Source organism: Euprymna scolopes, chromosome 31, assembly GCF_053919585.1.
Source record: "Euprymna scolopes isolate OS-2025 chromosome 31, ASM5391958v1, whole genome shotgun sequence".
Classification (NCBI taxonomy): Eukaryota; Metazoa; Mollusca; class Cephalopoda; order Sepiida; family Sepiolidae; genus Euprymna; species Euprymna scolopes.
This window is the reverse complement of record NC_136512.1, coordinates 87,976,919-87,998,860: the sequence shown is the minus strand read 5'-3', so window position 1 is coordinate 87,998,860 and position 21,942 is coordinate 87,976,919. Positions and strand designations below refer to the sequence as shown.

Genomic DNA, 21,942 nt, shown 5'->3' with positions numbered 1-21,942 from the left:
GAGCAAATCTTTTTTTTTTTTTTAAACAATCTTAAATTAAAAAAAAAACTGTCAGTTTAATATTTTGGATGCTAAAGAAAACAAAGGAAAAAGAAAATGAGATGAGAATCCGCTGAAAAGAGCTTGATAAAGGCATCTACAATGGTCCCTATTATCAGGTTTGAAACCGACGGTACCCATGACTAATCTCATCTAAACCTTTTGAAAAAAAAAAATATATATATAATTATATAGATATATATATATCTTTCACTTTCTTTGCTAAAATCTAACTTTCATGTCCAATTTATATTAAATGTTTGTGTTGTTTTTGGCAATACCAAAATGTTATCATCGTCCGAAAATGGGCATACCATATTACTTACATCCTACACACACATTCTTACACATTAGCAAAAGTTAGGCAAACAGAAACGAATTGCTATTCACAGCCACACATGCGCTAACAAGAAAAAGGTAAACCAACGCACATACATACACAATGCCACGCTGCCAAATACCTACATACATATATTACTTACACACGCATCTTTAGACTATGAAAATATTGACGTACAAATTTTTACACCATGTGACTACGTACTTAACATCTTCACCAAACTTCTATTGTATAAAAATGTTTTGTTATAAAATCTTCACTTTTCTCCATTTTTTCATTTCTAAAACTTTGTTTATGTTTTTAGTTGCTAACTGGTAACCCTTCTACATGTTGTGCATACATCTTTCATTTTATTTCTTTGCTTAAACATAACTTTTATACCACAGTTTAAATTAAATGCTCCTGTGGTTCTACCACAGCACACTATTGTCATTCAAGATGGCCTCTACCAAGGCTAGGAACCATGCCTCACATCAAAACTTAGTTTCAAAAGATTAAAATTACGCAGGTCGATAGTGAATTAAGTTTTATATTGTTACATATTTCGCTTATTTTCGATTCCTTGGTTGTTAACTATATTACACTTTTGCTGAAATCTCATTTAAATAAACGATTTTACAACTATCTATTGATTGAGATTGTCGGACTGACTTCCTCATCACAACGTTTCGGCCGTTTTGCCCTCCGGCCTTCATCAGGTGTTTTGTATCGAACTGGGGAACCGTTTGTTAGGAGTCTCGAACCCAACCCTTTATTATTATTATGGGGGTACCGTGTTCGGACTCCAGCTAGGCTCTGGGACATAGTTGCTGATTCTCTGTTTTGAATGTTACTTTTTCACTGCCTTCGTTCAGGATTGAACTCAGCACCTTTGGGTAACTGTAAACTTTGATACAATGTCTAGGACCACTCGGCCATATGTCACTAGGACAATTCTTAGTTGGTTTTTGTTAATGTTAAACCTATGTTGTTATTCAAGGTTTTCTCTCTCTATCAGAGGTGTCCAAATTGCATTCAGCTCTATGCTTGGTTTGCTCAGTAGGTTATTATGTCCGAGCATTTAAGCTGTTTCTTTAAGTTTTCTCACTTTCCAGTGCGTCTCTCTGTTTATTATTTTTACTTCATCCCATAGGGGGCGATGGTCCCCCCTCTCCATCCAGACATGGTTGGCTATACCCGATTTTTCCGTTTCCCCTTTAGTTACCGCTTTTCGGTGTTCTTCCGCCCTTACTTTAAGGGGGCGGCATGTTTCACCCTTGTAAACCTTTCTGCAACTGCATGGGATGGAGTATATGCAGTTTTTGGTCATGTTCTCCTCCATGTGAGGCTTCACTCGTACCAGGTGTCGTCTGAGTGTTGACTCGCTCTTGAATTGTGACTATAACAACCAAGATGAGGAAGTCAGTCCGACAATCTCAATCAATGAAAACACCTCATCTCAAAAATACAGACAATTACTATGAATAAAAACTATTTCTTATTGTGGCATCAAAATTCGTTTGAAATTAATATTTCAACTGAAGCAGATTTTAATTTTTTTAACTGGGGTATTCTAAAATTTGTCGACAAACTTTGAAATATGGGAATAATTATCATTTAGTCCATACAAGTCAACCGGTTTTAATATTGGAATAGGGCTTGACCTTTACTCCTGATCTTAAATGGAATACGTATATCAAATCTGTTGCCAAGGCCGCTGGAAAAATGGTCGGATCCTTATTTAAAAAAAAAAAAAATCTCATAGAATACATAGAATATATAATATAAATATACATATGAAATTCTCTTAAATATTTCATCAGACAGACCCCCAAGAATGTACGTGTAGATTTATCCTTTTACTAACCCTAACCCTAACCCTAACCTCATCTCAAAAATACAGACAATTACCAACTACCTATTGTTGAATACATCTTTTCTTACAAAAGCAAATGGTTCTAATGATAATAAATAATATATACGCAATCTGTATAAATTAAAATATCATTTTTAAGCGTATTGTACGACGGGGCAACGCTGGGCGTCCATCTAGTTTATGATAAAAACTGAACATTTGGGTTGATACCGTGTTGTTCTGGGGTAAGCTGACATACCTATTTTTGGAATAATGGACTCACTCACAGACTATACATATGTTAAAATGGATTTCATTCACTTTTGACCAAACCGTTTGTTTATTTCTATATCTTCTCTATAAAATATCGATTCACGATAAAGTATTTTGGCTTGATATCTTATAACTAAAAACCAAAATTAAAATAAATGGACACAGATTTTTTTTTCCCTTTACTTTTAACAATTGTCCAAAGCTCTTTTAAAGGCATTTTTACTGATTCCATTTTGCAGGCGACCTTTTTTAATAAAGAAAAAAATACTTTGTTTTCTTTCTTTTTTCTTACATACTAAATAACGAGGCGGGTGGGGTAAGGCAGTTGTCAAACTGCATTAGATCAGATCAAAATACAAGATTGCTATCGATTTGAAATCAAATCTGTTGCTAAGGTCACTGCAAAAAATAGTTCAAACTTTCCAGAAAGTGCATGAGCCCTGATGCAATCTTCTTCGTATATCAGAGTCAGATATATCCTAATATGGACAGCTTAGAACACTCTTTCTTGGCAGAGTACAAAATCGACTTCGCAATCTAGTGGAGGATGATCTCTTCTCTTACATGAATCAAAAGGTGATAAGAGATAAGTGGCTAACAACACGAACTAACAAAATGACCTAGTGTGGCGGAAGATGCTGGAGATTGGGCCAACAAGGGTGTTTACACATAAAGAGGTCAGTAATATGTGTGGTATTGTGGACTTTTCCCAAAACATGCACACACGCACGCACACACACACACACACACACACACACACACACACACACACACACACACACACACACACACACACATATATATGTGAGTAAAAATAAGATAAAAATACAAGCGATGGTTGACGTTATGATTATTTGAAAAGGAAAACCAAGAATTTATAAAATAATGTTAATCAACGTTTCGTCCCTATTTCAGGGGGACATCATCAGGATTTTCGAGGCAAAAATGTAGAAGAAAAGGATCATAAAACACAATCTATTTTATTATTCGAGTTGATGGAAATTGAACAATTGGTTGATTATTAAACTATTTATGAATGCTTCTCTTTCTCAAATTAACATGTCGATAAACGACATAACTACTTGGCTTCTATTGCCAGCTAAATTAACTCACTTTCATTTAGCACTGACGAAACTAGAGCAGAGGATACATAAGTCTTTGTTTGTCTCGAGTTATTTCTGGCAAGGAGGACAATAGCTGTGTTAGTTAATTCTCACACTATAGCTATGAGTAGCAATTCATTTCTGTTCACCTGACTGATGCTAGTGTATAAGGATGCGTGTATGAGAAATAAGGCTTGTACGTGAGTCATTGAGTCTTTTTCTTTTGCGACTTGCTTCTATCAGCTCAAAGGGCATGAGGGGATGTTGTTAAGCTTTTGGCTGTTTTGTTTATAGAAGTTTTTAACTTCACGTCAGCTTACTATTTTCACATGTATGTGTTACTTTTTGGGATTTGGAATAATTTCCATTGATTGAAAATACTTTCAGTTGACATGTTCCTGTGAACATTTGTTTGCTTTAGGAAATAAAGAGGAAAATGAAATCCATCGTCCATATAAATTAATTCCAGAGCGACCCTCGCATGCTCGGTAAATTGCTAACACTTTTTGCTTGTAACCTTTCCGTTGTTTTCATGTAATACATGTTTTAAACTGTTTTCCATTGTTCTGTTCTTCTTTGTGGCTATTTGCGAGCCATAACAGGCAGTCTATAAATTCTGCTGGTCAGTCCATAAATTGAAAACTATAGATTATGCAAGAAGTCATATTTGTATGAAAGTTGATAAAAAATGTATGGGTTAAAAGGATATTCCCAAAGAAAAATAGAAAAATGCGATACCAAAGAAATTTGTTTTCATGTTGTCCCCTGCCCATTTCAATCGGTTTTGCATGTGATGTTGCTTTAATAGAGGCTTTGTCATAGGCTTAATGGACTTTGCCACTTCTTTCAGAAGGCGACATCGAGTACTTTTTGAGACATTCTTCAATCTGACTGGGTCAAAGACTACTTGACTTGTCTGCCCAGGGTTCTTAACAACTTCGCGTTTAATTTGGAGTAGAGAACGGTGTGAAACAGCTCTAGATTTACCTTTATCAGCTCTCTTATGTACAAAGTTCTTTACAGTTTGATGGTACCTTCCTATCATTTTCAATATTTCGAGGGCAGTTTTACCTTTTACTAGTTGTTCTGTAATAGTACTCTTTTCAGAACTAATCAAACCACCTTTATGACCCATTTTATTGACAAAACAAACTGCCTTGTTAATAATTTGACATACCTCAAATACTGTGGATTCAGCAATTACGATGGCAAGTTGTTTATATTGCATGGAACAGTACAAAAATTTCACAGTATGCACAGCCCAGCATAGCCAATGTTTCTGAAGCTTTTGATACAAAATGTACGTGAAATAGTAATGATTCAAGTGGGTTAGCAGTATATATGAATAAATTCCAAAATTGGAGCTGGCTTCCTAAAAAGTGAAGGAGGTGTTATTGGCCTCCTGACGAGACAGGAAAATAAAATGAAATGAAAAATGCCAAACATTAAAAGCAGAAAATTAATGTTATAAGGATAGGCCAGACATTTTATTTTTAGAACAAATCCAAATTAGTAAACATGACATCTAATTGGAACAGGAAGAAAAGGGAGAGGAAAATTTGATTGTCTAGACTGATAGATGAAAAAATAGATGGTCAGAGAAGGATTATATGTCGCATGTTTGCGAACTGATTGCATCCATATATATACAAGCATACATACAGGGTGACCAAAAAAAACGGGTCCGATGTACACTTATGTGATATCTCCATTATTTATTCACCGACTGCCTTTATTTTACAGGACATGACAGAATCAACGACCATGAGTACACCAAGACCCCAGTGGGAGCTGGGACAAAGAATACAGTGTTAAATTTTACTACAAGATAGGCTCGTTTAAGAAAACCCAGGACAGTTTCATGCGTCAGTTCGAATGTGAAAAGGCTCCATCCAAAAGCAGAATTCAGAACTGGGTGGACCACTTTGAGATGTATGGGACCGTGAAGAACCTCAACGCTGCCAGAGAGAACAGTCCAAGCCACTCGGGACGTCCCAAGAAGCGAACAGCCAAGCTGGTCGAAAGAGTGAGAGAGTCTCTCCAGCAGAGTCCGAAACGATCTGTGCATAAGCCAAGTCAGTCCTTCGGTATGTCCCGTAAGACTTGCAGGAGAGTGCTGGTGAATGATTCCAGCAGGACGAAGCAAGTTCTCACACCTCAAACCTGTCCCGAGATTGGCTGAAAGAGAACTTTGGAGGCTGACTGATTAGTCTCAAGACTGATTTTGAGTGGGAACCCCATAGCCCGGAACCTAAGCCCCCCAGATATTTTTCTTTGGAGCTATCTTTAGGAAAGAGTCTATGCAGGGAAACCCAGAACCATCACGGAACTCAAGAAAGCCATCAGGGAGGAGATGAGAGCCATTACCAATTCGGTCTGTAAGAACGTCATGGACAACTTCATGCTGCGCCTCAAGAAATGCATGGAGCTAAATGGAGGCCATCTAGAACATATGCTGTAGAACGGAGAAAAAAAGGCCAAAGACGCTAGTGTTTTGATGTGATGTTTTGAATATAATAAACTAGTTATGACCAAAGTTTCATTTCATTCAGACAAAACGCTAAGAAACGGGGCCTAATTAGAGTTGGGGCCCGTTTTTTTTGGTCACCCTGTGTATACACAAACACATATTGACATATAAATGCGGGAACAAATGTATTCTTCTTTAAGAAATCATTTCTGAGTTATGTCTTAATACCTTAGATGCCTATTAGCAGTGTTTTATGTTTGTCTCAGACATTCTGTAAATAAATCAAATGTAAATGTCAACAACTATTTCCCTTTCTACTTTTCTGTTCTGACACAAAAACTTGTGACATGCTAAGAGAATCCTATTTGTTCCCAACATGTGGCAACTGAAATGATACAGTTGAATATTAAATATTCCTCTCTACAATTATATAAATGCAACTTTGTGTGTGTGTGTGTGTGTGTGTGTGTGTGTGTGTGTGTGTGTGTGTGTGTGTGTGTGTGTGTGTGTGTTCATTTCTTATAGACTCCAAAATGGCTGAACAGATTTTCTTTAAAACTTACAGAACTTTAGTTTATATGTCTGGGAGTGATCTTAGTTAAGTTTTGTCTCAGAATAGCCTCTTGATAATTACCGATAACCGATAATCGAAACCGTTATTTTAATTTATCTATCATTGTTTTTTCCATGCCGTCACTTAGCAGCAACGGGCTGTGAAAATTTTACTGTGGGTAAGTTGATAGCGTGTTTTTTTCTTTTTTGCGTGATGTGTAGGTTCAAACTTCGCACGTAAATTTCTTAATTTTTTTTTTTCATTAACTGCAAAGAATTTTATAAGAATTTATGTGTTTTTTTTTTGCTTTTTTTTTTGCATGATGTGGTCTGTAGATTAAAACCCGCAAAAATTTATTAATGTTTTTTTTTCATTAACTGGAAAGAAGTTTATATAAAATAATTTTATAAAAGAAATAGTAGGTTCTCTACAGTGCAATGTAGAATAACATACATTTTGGACTAAGTTACTGCATGGAGGCATGTGAAGCTTCCTCCAGGCGATTTCACAGATTTTGATGACAATAAAAATATAGGAGTGTGAAGTATTCGTTGCTCATCATTCAATCCCGGGTAACGTCGGTTCTCCCTGCTAGTACGTTTATAAAATAAAAACTTACTTTGCAACAGCAAGTGCTTTCAGGGTCACTCTCCCATGTGGCAGTGTGATAGGATTCCTGTATCGGAGAGTACAATATCCAGTGGTTGTCTTTGGTTGGAATGGTTCAGGTTTTGTACCATTCGTTGTGTAATAGATAGTCACATTAGAATCGCCTGCGAATCAACGAGAAAGAAAAATTCTTCAGATGGAAATTTTAAATTTAAAAAGAAATCATGACATAATATATTTTTCCAATAAATAATAAATAATAGTTAATGATTAAAATGTCTTTTTTTTATGGAAATCATTACAGACAAGACATGAAGCCATTTGATGTAAGGAGCTAAAAGAAATAGAACTTCAAAGTCAAAAACTAGCAGCCAATGATAAGTGTTAGGTGGAGATTCCAATCCAGAAAACAGCAATTGATCCTCCTTTGTCAGAAACATTGCCCATAGAATGTGAGGACTAAAGGACATAAGGGAAACAATTGTTATTAAGTTGCAAAAAGGTAAGCGCAAGGTCCATTCAAACAAATTTTCTTTAAAATATTTTATGTTGGTAATAAACCTAATATGAAAAAAATCAGGCAATTTCATTGCATGCATTGCTGGCTTGGCAGGCTGAGAGCAGGCTCAAAGCATTTTTACGAACTGTGGTGATAGAGAGGTGTTTATAAAGCTAAGTCAATTCATGATGGTTCGTGGTGTGACGTGAAATTAACAGAGCACGACTTTTGAAGAAGTGACACGTGGAGAGATCGAGCCTATACCTTAACGTCTCCATGGCAATCGGTAGGAAAATAAATTTAAAGGAAGAGATTAATGGTTGGAGCACCAGCCCAGATGTAACAACAACACTCCATGCATGGGTGAAGGATTTAGCTTTATAGAGATAGAGGGTACTAACCCACCTTCTTATACTGATATTTTTAAATCGGGGAGCACCATAGAAAGAAATATAAGAAATCATTATGGAAACAAAAGTCGACCTTAAATTTATTCATTTATTTAAAAATAAATAGGGTTTTTATCATTGAATTTGATTACAAAAATTATTTCTTAAAAATAATAAGTAATTAATAAAATGTCCTTTTTCAAAGCCAATATGCAAATATCAGAAAGAAATATAAGAAATCATTATGGAAACAAAAGTCGAACTTAAATTTATTTATTTATTTATTTAAAAATAAATAGGGTTTTTATCATTGAATTTGATTACAAAAATTATTTCTTAAAAATAAGAATTGATTAATAAAATGTCCTTTTTCAAAGCCAATATGCAAATATCAGAAAGAAATATAAGAAATCATTATGGAAACAAAAGTCGAACTTAAATTTATTTATTTATTTAAAAATAAATAGGGTTTTTATCATTGAATTTGATTACAAAAATTATTTCTTAAAAATAAGAATTAATTAATAAAATGTCCTTTTTCAAAGCCAATATGCAAATATCAGAAAGAAATATAAGAAATCATTATGGAAACAAAAGTCGACCTTAAATTTATTAATTTATTTAAAAATAAATAGGGTTTTTATCATTGAATTTGATTACAAAAATTATTTCTTAAAAATAAGAATTAATTAATAAAATGTCCTTTTTCAAAGCCAATATGCAAATATCAGAAAGAAATATAAGAAATCATTATGGAAACAAAAGTCGACCTTAAATTTATTTATTTATTTAAAAATAAATAGGGTTTTTATCATTGAATTTGATTACAAAAATTATTTCTTAAAAATAAGAATTAATTAATAAAATGTCCTTTTTCAAAGCCAATATGCAAATATCAGAAAGAAATATAAGAAATCATTATGGAAACAAAAGTCGACCTTAAATTTATTTATTTATTTAAAAATAAATAGGGTTTTTATCATTGAATTTGATTACAAAAATTATTTCTTAAAAATAAGAATTAATTAATAAAATGTCCTTTTTCAAAGCCAATATGCAAATATCAGAAAGAAATATAAGAAATCATTATGGAAACAAAATTCGACTTTAAATTTATTTATTTATTTAAAAATAAATAGGGTTTTTATCATTGAATTTGATTACAAAAATTATTTCTTAAAAATAAGAATTAATTAATAAAATGTCCTTTTTCAAAGCCAATATGCAAATATCAGAAAGAAATATAAGAAATCATTATGGAAACAAAATTCGACTTTAAATTTATTTATTTATTTAAAAATAAATAGGGTTTTTATCATTGAATTTGATTACAAAAATTATTTCTTAAAAATAAGAATTAATTAATAAAATGTCCTTTTTCAAAGCCAATATGCAAATATCAGAAAGAAATATAAGAAATCATTATGGAAACAAAATTCGACTTTAAATTTATTTATTTATTTAAAAATAAATAGGGTTTTTATCATTGAATTTGATTACAAAAATTATTTCTTAAAAATAATAAGTAATTAATAAAATGGCCTTTTTCAAAGCCAATATGCAAATATCAGAAAGAAATATAAGAAATCATTATGGAAACAAAATTCGACTTTAAATTTATTTATTTATTTAAAAATAAATAGGGTTTTTATCATTGAATTTGATTACAAAAATTATTTCTTAAAAATAATAAGTAATTAATAAAATGTCCTTTTTCAAAGCCAATATGCAAATATCAGAAAGAAATATAAGAAATCATTATGGAAACAAAATTCGACCTTAAATTTATTTATTTATTTAAAAATAAAAAGGGTTTTATCATTGAATTTGATTACAAAAATTATTTCTTAAAAATAAGAATTAATTAATAAAATGTCCTTTTTCAAAGCCAATATGCAAATATCAGAAAGTTTCAGCAAATATTCTACTGACTTGATAGCCCAAGAACAGGCGCTTCCATGAATAGCAGTGATGAAGAAGCACTCGTGAATCAAAATTAATTCATGATGATCCGTGGTGTGACATATCAGACCAAGGCTGTTTTAGAAGTCGCGTATAGCAGCATGTATCGTTCCACTCATCTCACAGACATCAGTTGAAATAAAAATCTGTCAAAAAGTGCGGCACATTTTGATTGTGTGAAGTCTTTTGATTATTATGGGATGTAATTCCAGAGATTATTATAAGATGTAATTACTGAGATTGTTATGGGATGTAATTATTGAGATTATTATTGGATGTAATAACTGAGATTATTATGGGATATAATTTCTTAAATTATTATGGGATGTAATTTCTTAAATGATCATGGGATGTAATTCCTCAATTATTATGGGACGTAATTACAGAAATTATCATAGGGTGTAATTCCTGAAATTATTATGGGATGTAATTACTGAGATTATTATGATTATTATATTATGATTAATTCACGATGATCCGTAGTGTGACGTATCGGACCAAGCTGTTGTAGAAGTCACATATAGCAGGGTGTATCGCTCCACTCCTCTCATGGACATCAGTTGAAATAAAAGTCTGTCAAAAAGGCCGGCACATTTTGATTGTGTGAAGTCCTTTGATAACGCTGTTGCATGGCCAGAGTTTGTTACATTAATTTCATATGTAACCTGAAGAACTACTTAAGCTGCTCCAGAAGGAAGAGACTAATGATGGGTGTATCCGTCCAAATGTGGCAACATTACTCCATGCATCGGTGAATTATGGCTTTATAAAGATACTAGCAGTTTTGCCCGGCTTTGCTTGGGCCCTATGTACTGTTCATAACTTTATGTGCATATGTATATATTAAAAAGTGTGAATATGTACAGTAATGCCTTTCTATATAATAGGCTTCCTTAAATACGAGAGAGAAAAGTTGGTAGAGACCGCAGATGTCACCCCTTAACATTTATCATTTTGGGCTCAAATCAAATTATAAAGTTAGATCCATGTCCAAGTAACCTATATCTAAAAGTTCAAGTGTTTAGACCAAAAATTGGCGGAGGAGTTTGGTAGAGTTCTTAAAGGTATCTCAGTATCCCTTATGTCAAATGTCGAGTCTCTAGACTGAAAATTGACAGAGTTATTTGGCAATGAAGTGTACACACACACACACACACACACACACACACACACACACACACACACACACACAGAGTTTCACTTTTATAGATATACTAGCATTTAAGCCCAGCGTTGCCTGGGTGTTTGGAGGTGTATGTTGAGCAAAAAAAAAAAAAAATCAGTCAATTTTTTAACTTTGATCCCTATTATGACCCCTTAAAATTTATTGTTTTGGGCTCAAATCAAGTTATTAAGTTAGATCCATGTCCAAGGAACCTATATCTAAAATTTCAAGTGTTTAGACCCAAAATTGTCGGAGGAGTTTGGTAGAATTCTCAAAGGTCAAATCGTTGAACTTTGACTCCTTAACAGCCAAATTTGCAGCCGAAAACGGATTACAAAAATTTTCCCAAATCTCAATACCCTGTATATCAAATTTCGAGTCTGTAGACTGAAAATTGACAGAGTTACTGCATAGGAAAATGTACAGAGACACACACACAGACACGTTAACTTTTATAGATATATAGATAGATAGATATATGCTGCTGCTGATGATGATGATGGTGGACAAAGTATTTTATTTTTCACAAAGTAGAATCAAGCAGTTTCTATCAATGGTTATAAATTTGAGATTGAGACAATGAAGATGGATGATAACTCAGATGTGGAGAAAATATATCTGAACGGCAAAACTATTGCGGTTGCCTAGAAGTTGTTTGTGATACCATTTGAGCACAATGTTAAGCAGGTGCTTGTGTTGCTACATAAAGGTAGGTATGGATAGACTAAGTTCAGGGAACTTTTGTCATTAATAAAGAGTAGAGTGTTACCACTGTCAACTAAGAGAAAAGTCTATTAGGCATGTGTACAAAGTGTGAGGGTTGAAGACATGCATTGCATGAAGAGAAATGATGGTGTGTGTCTTAAAGACAGGCTTAGATCTGATAACCTCAGAAAGAGATGAAATTTCAACAATATTGGGAGATGTATGTAAAACAGGAAACTTTGATAGTATAACTATGTTGAAAAAAATAGATGAAAGTTCTAGGGTAAGGGATATAACTTCCGAGATTATTATGTGATGTAATTCCTGATAATATTATGGAATGTAATTCCTAATAATATTATGGGATGTAATTACTAATAATATTATGAGATGTAATTCGTGAGATTATTATGGGATGTAATTACTGAGATTATTATAGGATGTAATTACTGAGATTATTATAGGATGTAATTACTGAGATTATTATGGGATGTAATTACTTAGATTATTATGGGATGTAATTACTGAGATTATTATGGGATGTAATTACTGAGATTATTATGGGATGTAAATACTGAGATTGTTATGGGATGTAATTACTGAAATTGTTATGAGATGTAATTACTGAGATTATTATGGGATGTAATTACTGAGATTATTATGGGATGTAATTACTGAGATTATTATGGGATGTAATTACTGAGATTATTATGGGATGTAATTATTGAGATTATTATGGGATGTAATTATTGAGATTATTATGGGATGTAATTACTGAGATTATAATAGAATATAATTTCATAAATTATCATGGGATGTAATTCCTGTGGTTATTATTGCAACTTCTTGTTTAACACAGAAATAAAATATTCATAATTTTTTAAATCAGGCAGAAAATGGGTGTTACTTACTGCACATCAAGGAAACTTTTGTGTTGGAATCAATGGTGGTTTTGGATTTTCCTGCTTGCGGAGCTCGCATTGGAATCATCATGGGAACTGGGATCGAACCGGCCGTCATCTTGTTAATGTTTCTGTCCTGGTTTTTTCTTTGGCAAATATTGTTTTACATAAATCCTTATTAACTGGATCTCTTTAAAAAGAAGAAATAAAAAAAATAGTTCTGGAATTCAAATGACGAGAAAGAGTTTCAATAAGATTTGGTGTCCTAGGTATGTGTTAAATATTAAGGTATGTGTTAAATATTAAGGTATGTGTTAAATATTAGGGTATGTGTTTAATATTAAGGTATGTGTTAAATATTAGGGTATGTGTTAAATATTAAGGTATGTGTTAAATATGAAGAGCATATCAATCAATATTCATGTAATCTAATAAAAAAAAAGGATTGACAGCACCTGGCTTATTTTCTTTGGTATCAAACACTCGACCCTCTCTTCTCCCAAATTCGTTCTTCTTAATGCAGCTAATTTAATCATATGCAATTTTATGTATATCAAACCACATTTTTTTTTTTATTACATTATCGGCAGTACTTCTCTGCTGTAATTGTTTCACCCGGATTCAGGAAGCTGTGATGGATGAGACCAGCCGCAGACCACCAAACAGTCACCATAACCTTATTTTGGTGCAATTTCGGCTTTGGGAAGTGTTGTGGAGCTTGTCCGGTAGCCAACCACTGTGCTGAACGTCGCCAGTTGTTGTAGAGGATCCACTTCTCATCACACGTCACAATCTGCTTGAGAAATTGGTCGTTTTTGTTGCGCAGAAAGAGCATAGTGGGCACCTCAAAATGACAATTTTTTTGTTTATTGTTCAATCCATGCAGCACCGATTTATCCAACTTTTTTGACTTTCCTATTTGCTTTTAATGGTGAACGATTGTTGAATGATTCACCTCAAGCTCGACAGCAACTTCTCATGTTATTTTGTGAGGATCAGCTTTTAAGGCTTTCAAATGTTGGTTATCAACCACGGTCGGCCGGCTGCAACCGTCTTCATCTTTCGTGGTTAATTGTTATAGTTTTACCTTATGATCTTCACTTCCTTTTCTTCCTTACTTTCCCTCTCTACCTTGCTCTAACCAAGTCTGTCGACTTATTCTACAAATCCTAAAACTCCATCATAATAAGTCTCCAGAAAGAATACACGCTTAAACCCAGAACTCCAACTTCCAATGTAGACCCCCCTGTGGGAGTTGAACACTGTAAGCCTAAATCGATTGTTGCCCCTTAACTCAGAAGAGCGACCTACCTACGTCACTTCCCGTTTCTCATATTTCACCCTCTTTTCTGCTGAACGCTCAAACAGTCAACATGTGACAAACACCGCTCCGGTGGAGCATGAGCCACCACCGCGTTCCTGACTAGCCAGTCAACCGCAAGTAACGTTACTCATCTCTCAATGAACTCTTATTCTTCCTATCATTTCTATCACTCTTTCCTGTATATTTATGCAAATAAATTGCATTTGTTTCGTTGATATATAACGGTATATTTTCATCTTCATTATGCAACCTTTCGTCTTTTCAATTCCTCTACCATTAAATAAATACAGTCACCATTATATACATGGGGTCGGGATCGTCTAACACACGGCAGACCGTCCTACCCCCAACACTCCTGCCCCCGATTACCATGTCTCCTTCTCAGGGTCTACGTTCCAACTTTCCAGAGGTTGAAATCCAATTACAGGAAACCAAACCAAGTAAAAGTGGCATTGGACTGACTATTTCTCTAAATGAGTTCGTAATTAAAGAATATTCTAATTTAACATCCAAATCTAACCCTCATGATCGACATGGGCATGGAATATGTGCCTACATTAGAGATGGCTTTCAATGTGGTAGGAACATCTACAGAGAAGACTCTAAATTACCCTACATGTGCTTTCAGATTGCACTTTCTCACACCACTGTGTTTATATTTACCCTCTATCACCTCCACAACAGATACTATTTTTAAGAGCATATCTGACAAAATTGACCACCTCCTATCTATTCATCCTTCATCTAACATTCATATTTGTTCAATGTTCACAATGTGGAATGGTTAGCCCACCCAAACAAGACAGATGATGAGGGGAGGTTCTGTCACGATTTCTCCATTGCTTATGACCTCACTCAGATTGTTCACAAACCTACCCGTGTGCCTGACACTGATAATCAGTATACAAGTCTCCTAGACCTTTTTCTCACAACTTGCCCAGAGCTATGTTTGTCTTCCGTTCTGTCCCTACTGGGATCTTCTAACCACTTGGTTGTCTCCGTTAAGATAAGAACAAAATGTAATAAGTCCTCTGACATACCTCTCCATCATACAGTATATCGATACTCTATAGCTGACTGGGATAACATTTATATCAAATCTAATCAAATTAGATCTACCTTTGCAGACCTGACGGAATGGTTTATTGTAGGTATAAACCGCTTCATAGTCTCAAAAAAATTCCAGCAAAAACCTAACAGCCAGCCATGGTTGTCTCCAGAACGTGCTGCTGCCATTGCACTCAGAAATCACTATTTCCATTGCTTCCAACGTATTAGACGTACTGAGACTAAAGTTGCCTTCAGGACTGCCAGCAACTAATGTAAAAAAGTAATAAAGAACACGAGAGTATTGTATGCTCAGTCCGTCAAGTTCAAAGTAGCTGAGCAGCAGCTTGGTTCCCACCAATTTTGGCAAATAACAAACAGGGTCCTGAATAGAAGTGTGTGCTCTATCCCAACCATCATCAATGGACCTGAGGTAATCTCGTCAGCAGCTGACAAATCCAAACTCTTTATCCAAGAACTTTGCAGCTAATTCTACCCTATATTTTCTCCTGTATCTGAAAACAAATTATGCGACTTACAAATATCTGTGCATGATGTTGCCAAACTAATCAAAAACCTTGATTCCAGTAAAGCAACTGGTCCTAACGGCGTCTTAAGTTGAAATGCTTCCCAACACTCTGGAAAACCTCATCAGTATGTCCCGTATTTAAGAAGTCACCTCCATCTTAATACAGACCAATCAGCCTCCTGTGCGTCATGAGTAAGTTGCTGAAATCTGTGTTGAATAGAGAAGTAGTCAACCACCCCAGCAAAAATAACCTCCTCAATGGTATGCAATATGGTTTGCTAGATCTACAGCAGATGTGCTAACAGTTATATCTCATAGGATTAGCGAATCTCTCAACAGAGTCTTCCTTTCTAGGGCAATTGCTCTTGATATATCAAAGGCCTTTGATAGGGTATGGCATAAAGGTTTACTCCACAAAATCTCTAGCTATGGTATAGCTGAAAATATCTTTAATTATTAAATCATTTCTCTCTGACAGGTTCATAAGAGTAGTGGTTGATGGACAGAAATCAGAAGCTCGAAGTATAAATGCTGAAGTCCCTCAGGGGTCCATCCCAGGTCCAACTCTCTTCCTGATCTACATCAATGATCTCTCAAATCACATCCAAAGATCATTTATAAACATTTATGCTGACGACACTACCATCTATGGCAACACTTCAAAGGCCATGAATGACCAAGTTCTCTCTAATTCTCTCTCCTCTGATCTTGACCATGTGGAGCAATGGGGAAAGAGGTGGCTGGTTAATTTTAATGCATCTAAGACCAAGCTTCTATCTTCCTATCATCAACGCTTTATACTCATTTAGCATCAATTAAAATGAATGCTTCTCCTCTTGGGGAGGCTCCGAGTTTTGACAAACTTCTAGGTCTGACCTGATCTGAGATGGAACATGTACATTAAATCCATTGCTATCGCTGCTGGAAAAATGGTGGGATCATTCTACCGCTCCAGTAGATATCTCACTGTTGATGCAATTCTCTACCTGTATAAGAACCAAGTACATCCAAGGATGGAGTATTGTTGCCACATCTGGGCAAGACCTGCTAGAAGCAGTTTATCCTGCCTTGACAGAGTTCAAAATAGACTTTGTAGCCTATTAGAGGATGCCCTTTTTTCTTCCCTGCAACCTCTTTCCCACAGTATTGATGTTGCAAGCCTGTCTCTGCTTTATCGTTATTTTCATGGCAAGCTCCAATCTATAGTCCCCCTCCCCCGTCCTGATTTTCACAAAAAAAAAACAATCGTCTAACTGAAATCACTATCAATAATTTCCTCCACCCTTTATCGGTGCCTAAACCTAAACGTATATTCCATGAACAAAGTTTCTTTCTTAGAACAGCGTGCCTCTGGAACTCTGTTCTGTTTTCCTGCTTTCCAACTGACTACAATATGGTTGTCTTCAAGTCCAATGTTAACAAGTTCTTGATGAGCCAGCCCCTTAAGTAATCCAATTTACCAAATTTCCACTACTAACGATTACTATGACATGTTCCCCTTGTACACTCATTAACTCTTATCCTCGAGTGGTCTCCAGGCCTTCACAAGTGGTGACTCTTTTGTAAAAAAAAAAACTGAAAAAAGACTTTTTTTATTTTTGTTTTTATTATAGGGGGAAATTTGGGACAAGGTTCTACAAAGCAAATTAAGACATTTTTAAGGAAAAAACATCTCTAAAAGACAAGGGTGATAACTCAACAATAATTCATACTGACGGTACTTATGTTGTAATGCCTATGAATTCCCATTAATCGCTTAAAAATGATTTTCTTTATAAAAATAAAACTACTTATCAACTTACGTGGTTTTTGAAATATGATAATTTCGTTTCTTTACGGATACGTATTGTACAGATTTTTCTTTATTTTTTTAATATATAAGGAATTGTGGACACACGCGGGCAAGAACTGAAATATTTATTATTTTGAAATATTCCCAACAAATAAGCACGTGAATTTAAAAGATTTTTTAGGGTTTTTTTTACGAGGGAGTCACTCACCACGTATCTAGGCCGCAAGGCAGTACTTGTACAGTTTAACCAAGACATTAAAAAAATGAAAATATCGAAAAGAGAAAACAAAAACAGCTTAGTTTTTTCCTTATTTGTTAAAACAATTTTTTTTTTTTTGTTGTTGAACAATAATTAATTTGATGATTAAATCTAACTCTTGATTGTATCTCCACGCTCATATGTTGAGAAAAAAAAATATATGGAAGAAAAAAAAACAAAAGACAAATGTGAAAATTTTTCTTAAATAAAAAAAAAAAAATTTTTATTTTTTAAATCAAAAATTTTTTTTTATTTAAGACAAAATTTGGTACTTGTACAGTTTAATCAAGACATTAAAAAATTAAAATATCGAAAAAAAGGTTATATTGTACGTATCTGTTTTGGACTGAAGATCTCAGAAAAAAAATTTAATTTAATTTGATCGAGTAGTTTTTTTTTTACAGCAGAAAAACACGTTTTTATGAGAGCACATTGAAGTAAGCCATTATGAAATTTGTTGAACATGCCACGGGGAGATAACTCCAGTTAAAGCGCCGACACTCCCTCCCCATCTTTATTACTAGCTTTTCTTCCTAAAAATCGAACCTTTTGCTCGGTATCATAACAAATTGTTTTTTCGTTGTAAAACAAAAAACTACTTGATGAAATTAAGTGAAATTTTTTTTTTGGAGAACTTCATTCCAAAACGGATACGTACAATATAACCTTTTTTTCGATATTTTCATTTTATAATGTGTTGATTAAACTGTACAAGTACCCCGAAGGCCACTCGAGGATAAGAGTTAAATGTTGTTGTCGTTGTTGTATTAGAATTTAAAACCTTTAAAATCCGAACGATTAGACGACAAAAAATATTTCTAAATAAAAACAGATTTTAAGCAAATAATAAAAAATAGATGTCAACTGAAACCGAAACGGTACTAGTGCAGAGAGTGATCCAGACGTAAATAATAACGTTATTATTTAAAAAGCCATTCTTAACATGTGGAGGGGAGGGTGTTTTGTGCCTATTCTATACTTCAACCTTACAATTGAATAAAATAAAAAAAAACGGGTTTGTATTACTGTACACATAGATTCGAAAAAGTTGTCAAAGAACAAATATGTAACAATTAAATGTTATTAAAGGCAAGATAAATTACTTTTCTACCTAACTGGATATGTTTTTAGTGTTTTTATTCAATGTAACATGTTTATTCAGCTCGAAAAACATACAGTGTTTACCGATGTATAGGAAAATTTAAAATAGCGGCCGACTCTCTCTTTGACACGGTAAGTTTGGGAAAAGGAGTTAAAAATTAAAAAAAATATGCAAAATACTGTTAAAAACCAACCGAATATATGTGTAGAGGGCTAGGATATATAAATCCTAATCCCATTACAAAAGAATAATGAAACGAATGGAATTGAAGGAAACAAAGGCTCAGTTGATGGATAAGATAAACGTGTCGTTTATTTACTGTTGAAAGAATTAACGTTTTAGTTATAACATGTGTTCATGTCCGCGCGGGTGTAACCATCGTTCGTTGCGGGACTGGGTTGTAGAAAGAAGAGGAAATCGTTTGTTCGCGCATGGGAAGAGAAGTGAGTAATGTAATAGAACGAGAAATGGCAGTCCATCGTGTAGACAAAGAAAAGGATAGAGGGTTGACGTCAGTTAGCAGTCAGCAATGCGAAGGTGTTCTCAGGGACAAGTTGTATATGTAGAGAGAGAAAGAGTGTAAAGGTGTACATACTGTTTGTTAGCCTTTTGTCCCACATAGTAGCATGTGGTGTGAGGCACGCGCGTGCGCGCGCATGCCAAAAAGGCACGCTGTCGTCCGTAGACCGTCCAGCTAGGAAGCTGGTCTGAAAAAAGGGTTAGAAACAGCTTGTCTTTTCCTTTTATAGGTGTTTCCGCTGGTCTTTTGCGCATGTGTGGATTTCCATTGAAAGGAAGTGACGTCGTCCATCTGTGTGCGTACGTGTGCGCGTGTGTGAGTACATGTGTGTACGTTAGCGTGTGTGTATATACACGTGAATGTGAGTGTATGTACGCGAACGTGAATATATGTACGTGTGTGGACGTGGGCGCGTATGTTTGCGGCAACTAATATAGCTTGAAATGTGAACGTGTTTTTGTGTGAGACTAGGAAAGGCTCGTGCACGTGCATATGTCAGCCTATGTCACGGTAAACATATTAAGCGAGTTTTTAACCGTATTTTGTCCAGTTTTTTTTTTTTTATAACTCCTTTTTCCAAACTTACCGTGCCAAAGAGAGAGTCAGCCGCCATTTTAAATTTTCCAATACATGGAGAAACATTGTACGTTTTTCGAGCCGAATAAACATGTTACATTAAATAAAAACATCCAGTTAGGTTGAAAAGTAACTTCTCTTGCCTTTGATAATATTTATTTGTTATATATTTGTTTTTTTGACAACTTTTTCGAATCTATGTGTACAGTAATACAAACCTCCAAAAAACATATCATAAAACTTTAATTAAACTTGGAAATACGATTAAAAAAAAAATAGTGCGGACCCGGACCGGCGGACCACTCTCTCACCACATAAACTACCCTTATGAACTTACATAAAAACAAAATTTAAAAAAATGGTAAAACTCGTTTACTGAACGGAAACAAAAACAAACCGAAGAAAAATTAATATGAACACAAATACTCACTTTTTAATTGCAAAATATCACTGAATTTGTCGTTGTTGTTGTTCGAGATAAATAAAATAAAATCCAAATGAAAAGTGTTTGTTTAAAAAGGGAGAGGGGGTGATTTACTTAGCAACGACAACAGTAGATGCCATGGTGATGATGGTCGTTTTTTAAAGGCAGTCCGTCACGGATATAAAACAAAAAGGTATTTTTAAAAATCAGTTTAAAATCAGCAAATGATTTATGATACAGAAAATTTATCTTTTGTGTTCAGATCTGAAAAAAAAAAAAAATATATACACTTGGTTGACGTAATTTCTTTTTAATACGAGTTTCACTTTTCTTAAAGAAAACTTGGTCGGATTAATATTGAAGGGGGACAGGATCGGTTAACACCGCAAACTATAAAAAGTTTTATTTTTAACTTTTTAATCGATAACTTCTTTTTATTTATTTTTTATTCTTTTGGAAATCTTTTCACATATACTGCTTTTTGCTTATGTTTTGAACAAATATTTTAGTTAAATCTCTCTCTCTCTCTCTCTCTCTCTCTCTCTCTCTCTCTCTCTCTCACTCACACACACACACACACACACACACACACACACGTTGCTTAGAACCTTGAAGTACTTAGAAGGAGAAAACTGAAGATCACTATTTTTCGTATCCGACGATAATTCAGTCACCACAAAAACTATCATCCCCACCCCGCCACCATTTTCTGGTCTTGTGTTAAATTTTGCTACCATTAGAATCAGCTAAACACTTCAGGCATGCTCGATTCTCAATAGGTATGGTTCGATTTGCACATAAGAAGTTACCCTCCCGAATATTACCTCCTCCTTCCAGGGTGGGGTGGCGCTTCGCTTCGTGCGTATTGCTCAAGGCGCCTTTACCAGGAATGGCAAAATCAATCATTAGGCAGTTAGTAACGTAAACAAAATGGCTACTGTGCTTAAAATCTGTATTTACAACCTTTTCAAAAGGTCCTCGTGTAAAGCTTATATGGCGGACCTGAACGAGCTTTCCCCCTGCCGTAAAATCATCGTCGATAACAGCTTTAACTTTCACATTAGCAGGAAAAGAAATTTAAAAAAAAAAAAAAAAATTAAAACGTTTATTAAATGACTTTTGGGGAATCACTTATAAATTATAAGCTTCTATTAAATTTTCTTTTACACAGCAAACATAGCTTAATAAGGAGAGTGCTGGTTAGCCGAAAAGTGGGGCATCAGTTTAATAGAACGTTATAATTTAAAATTGATCTCCCATGTTAAAAAGCATTGACATCTGGCATCAATTAAAATGAATGGCTCTCGTCTTAGGGAGGCTCCATGTTTTGACAAGCTTCTGGGCTTGACCTTTACTCCTGATCGGAAATGGAACAGTGGAACACGTACATTAAATCCGTTGCCAAGGTCGCTGGAAAAATGGTGAGATACTTTTATCGACCCAGTAAATATCTCATTGCTGATTAAATTCTCTACCTATAAAAGAGCCAGGTATGTTCAAGGAAGGAGTATTGTTGCCAAATCTGG

The 21,942-nt window shown here is 34.5% G+C and overlaps 1 protein-coding gene across 2 annotated transcripts in view; it reads right to left on the bottom strand.

Moving 5' to 3' along the window:
- LOC145255842 (double zinc ribbon and ankyrin repeat-containing protein 1-like) overlaps positions 1-20,769 on the bottom strand; it is a 100,993-nt gene extending 80,224 nt beyond the window's left edge. Inside the window, exons 1-3 of one of the 2 annotated variants that reach the window (XM_080114580.1) lie at positions 20,423-20,769; positions 12,853-13,033; positions 7,232-7,385 (exon numbers count right to left, since the gene is read on the bottom strand). In XM_080114580.1, the coding sequence (XP_079970706.1) occupies positions 7,232-7,385; positions 12,853-12,961 (263 nt within the window). In that variant the 5' untranslated portion in view covers positions 12,962-13,033; positions 20,423-20,769. Of the gene's footprint in view, positions 1-7,231; positions 7,386-12,852; positions 13,034-19,491; positions 19,574-20,422 lie in introns of those variants that run through there. The other variant, XM_080114581.1, reaches the window with a different exon arrangement.
- Positions 20,770-21,942: the final 1,173 nt, after the last annotated feature.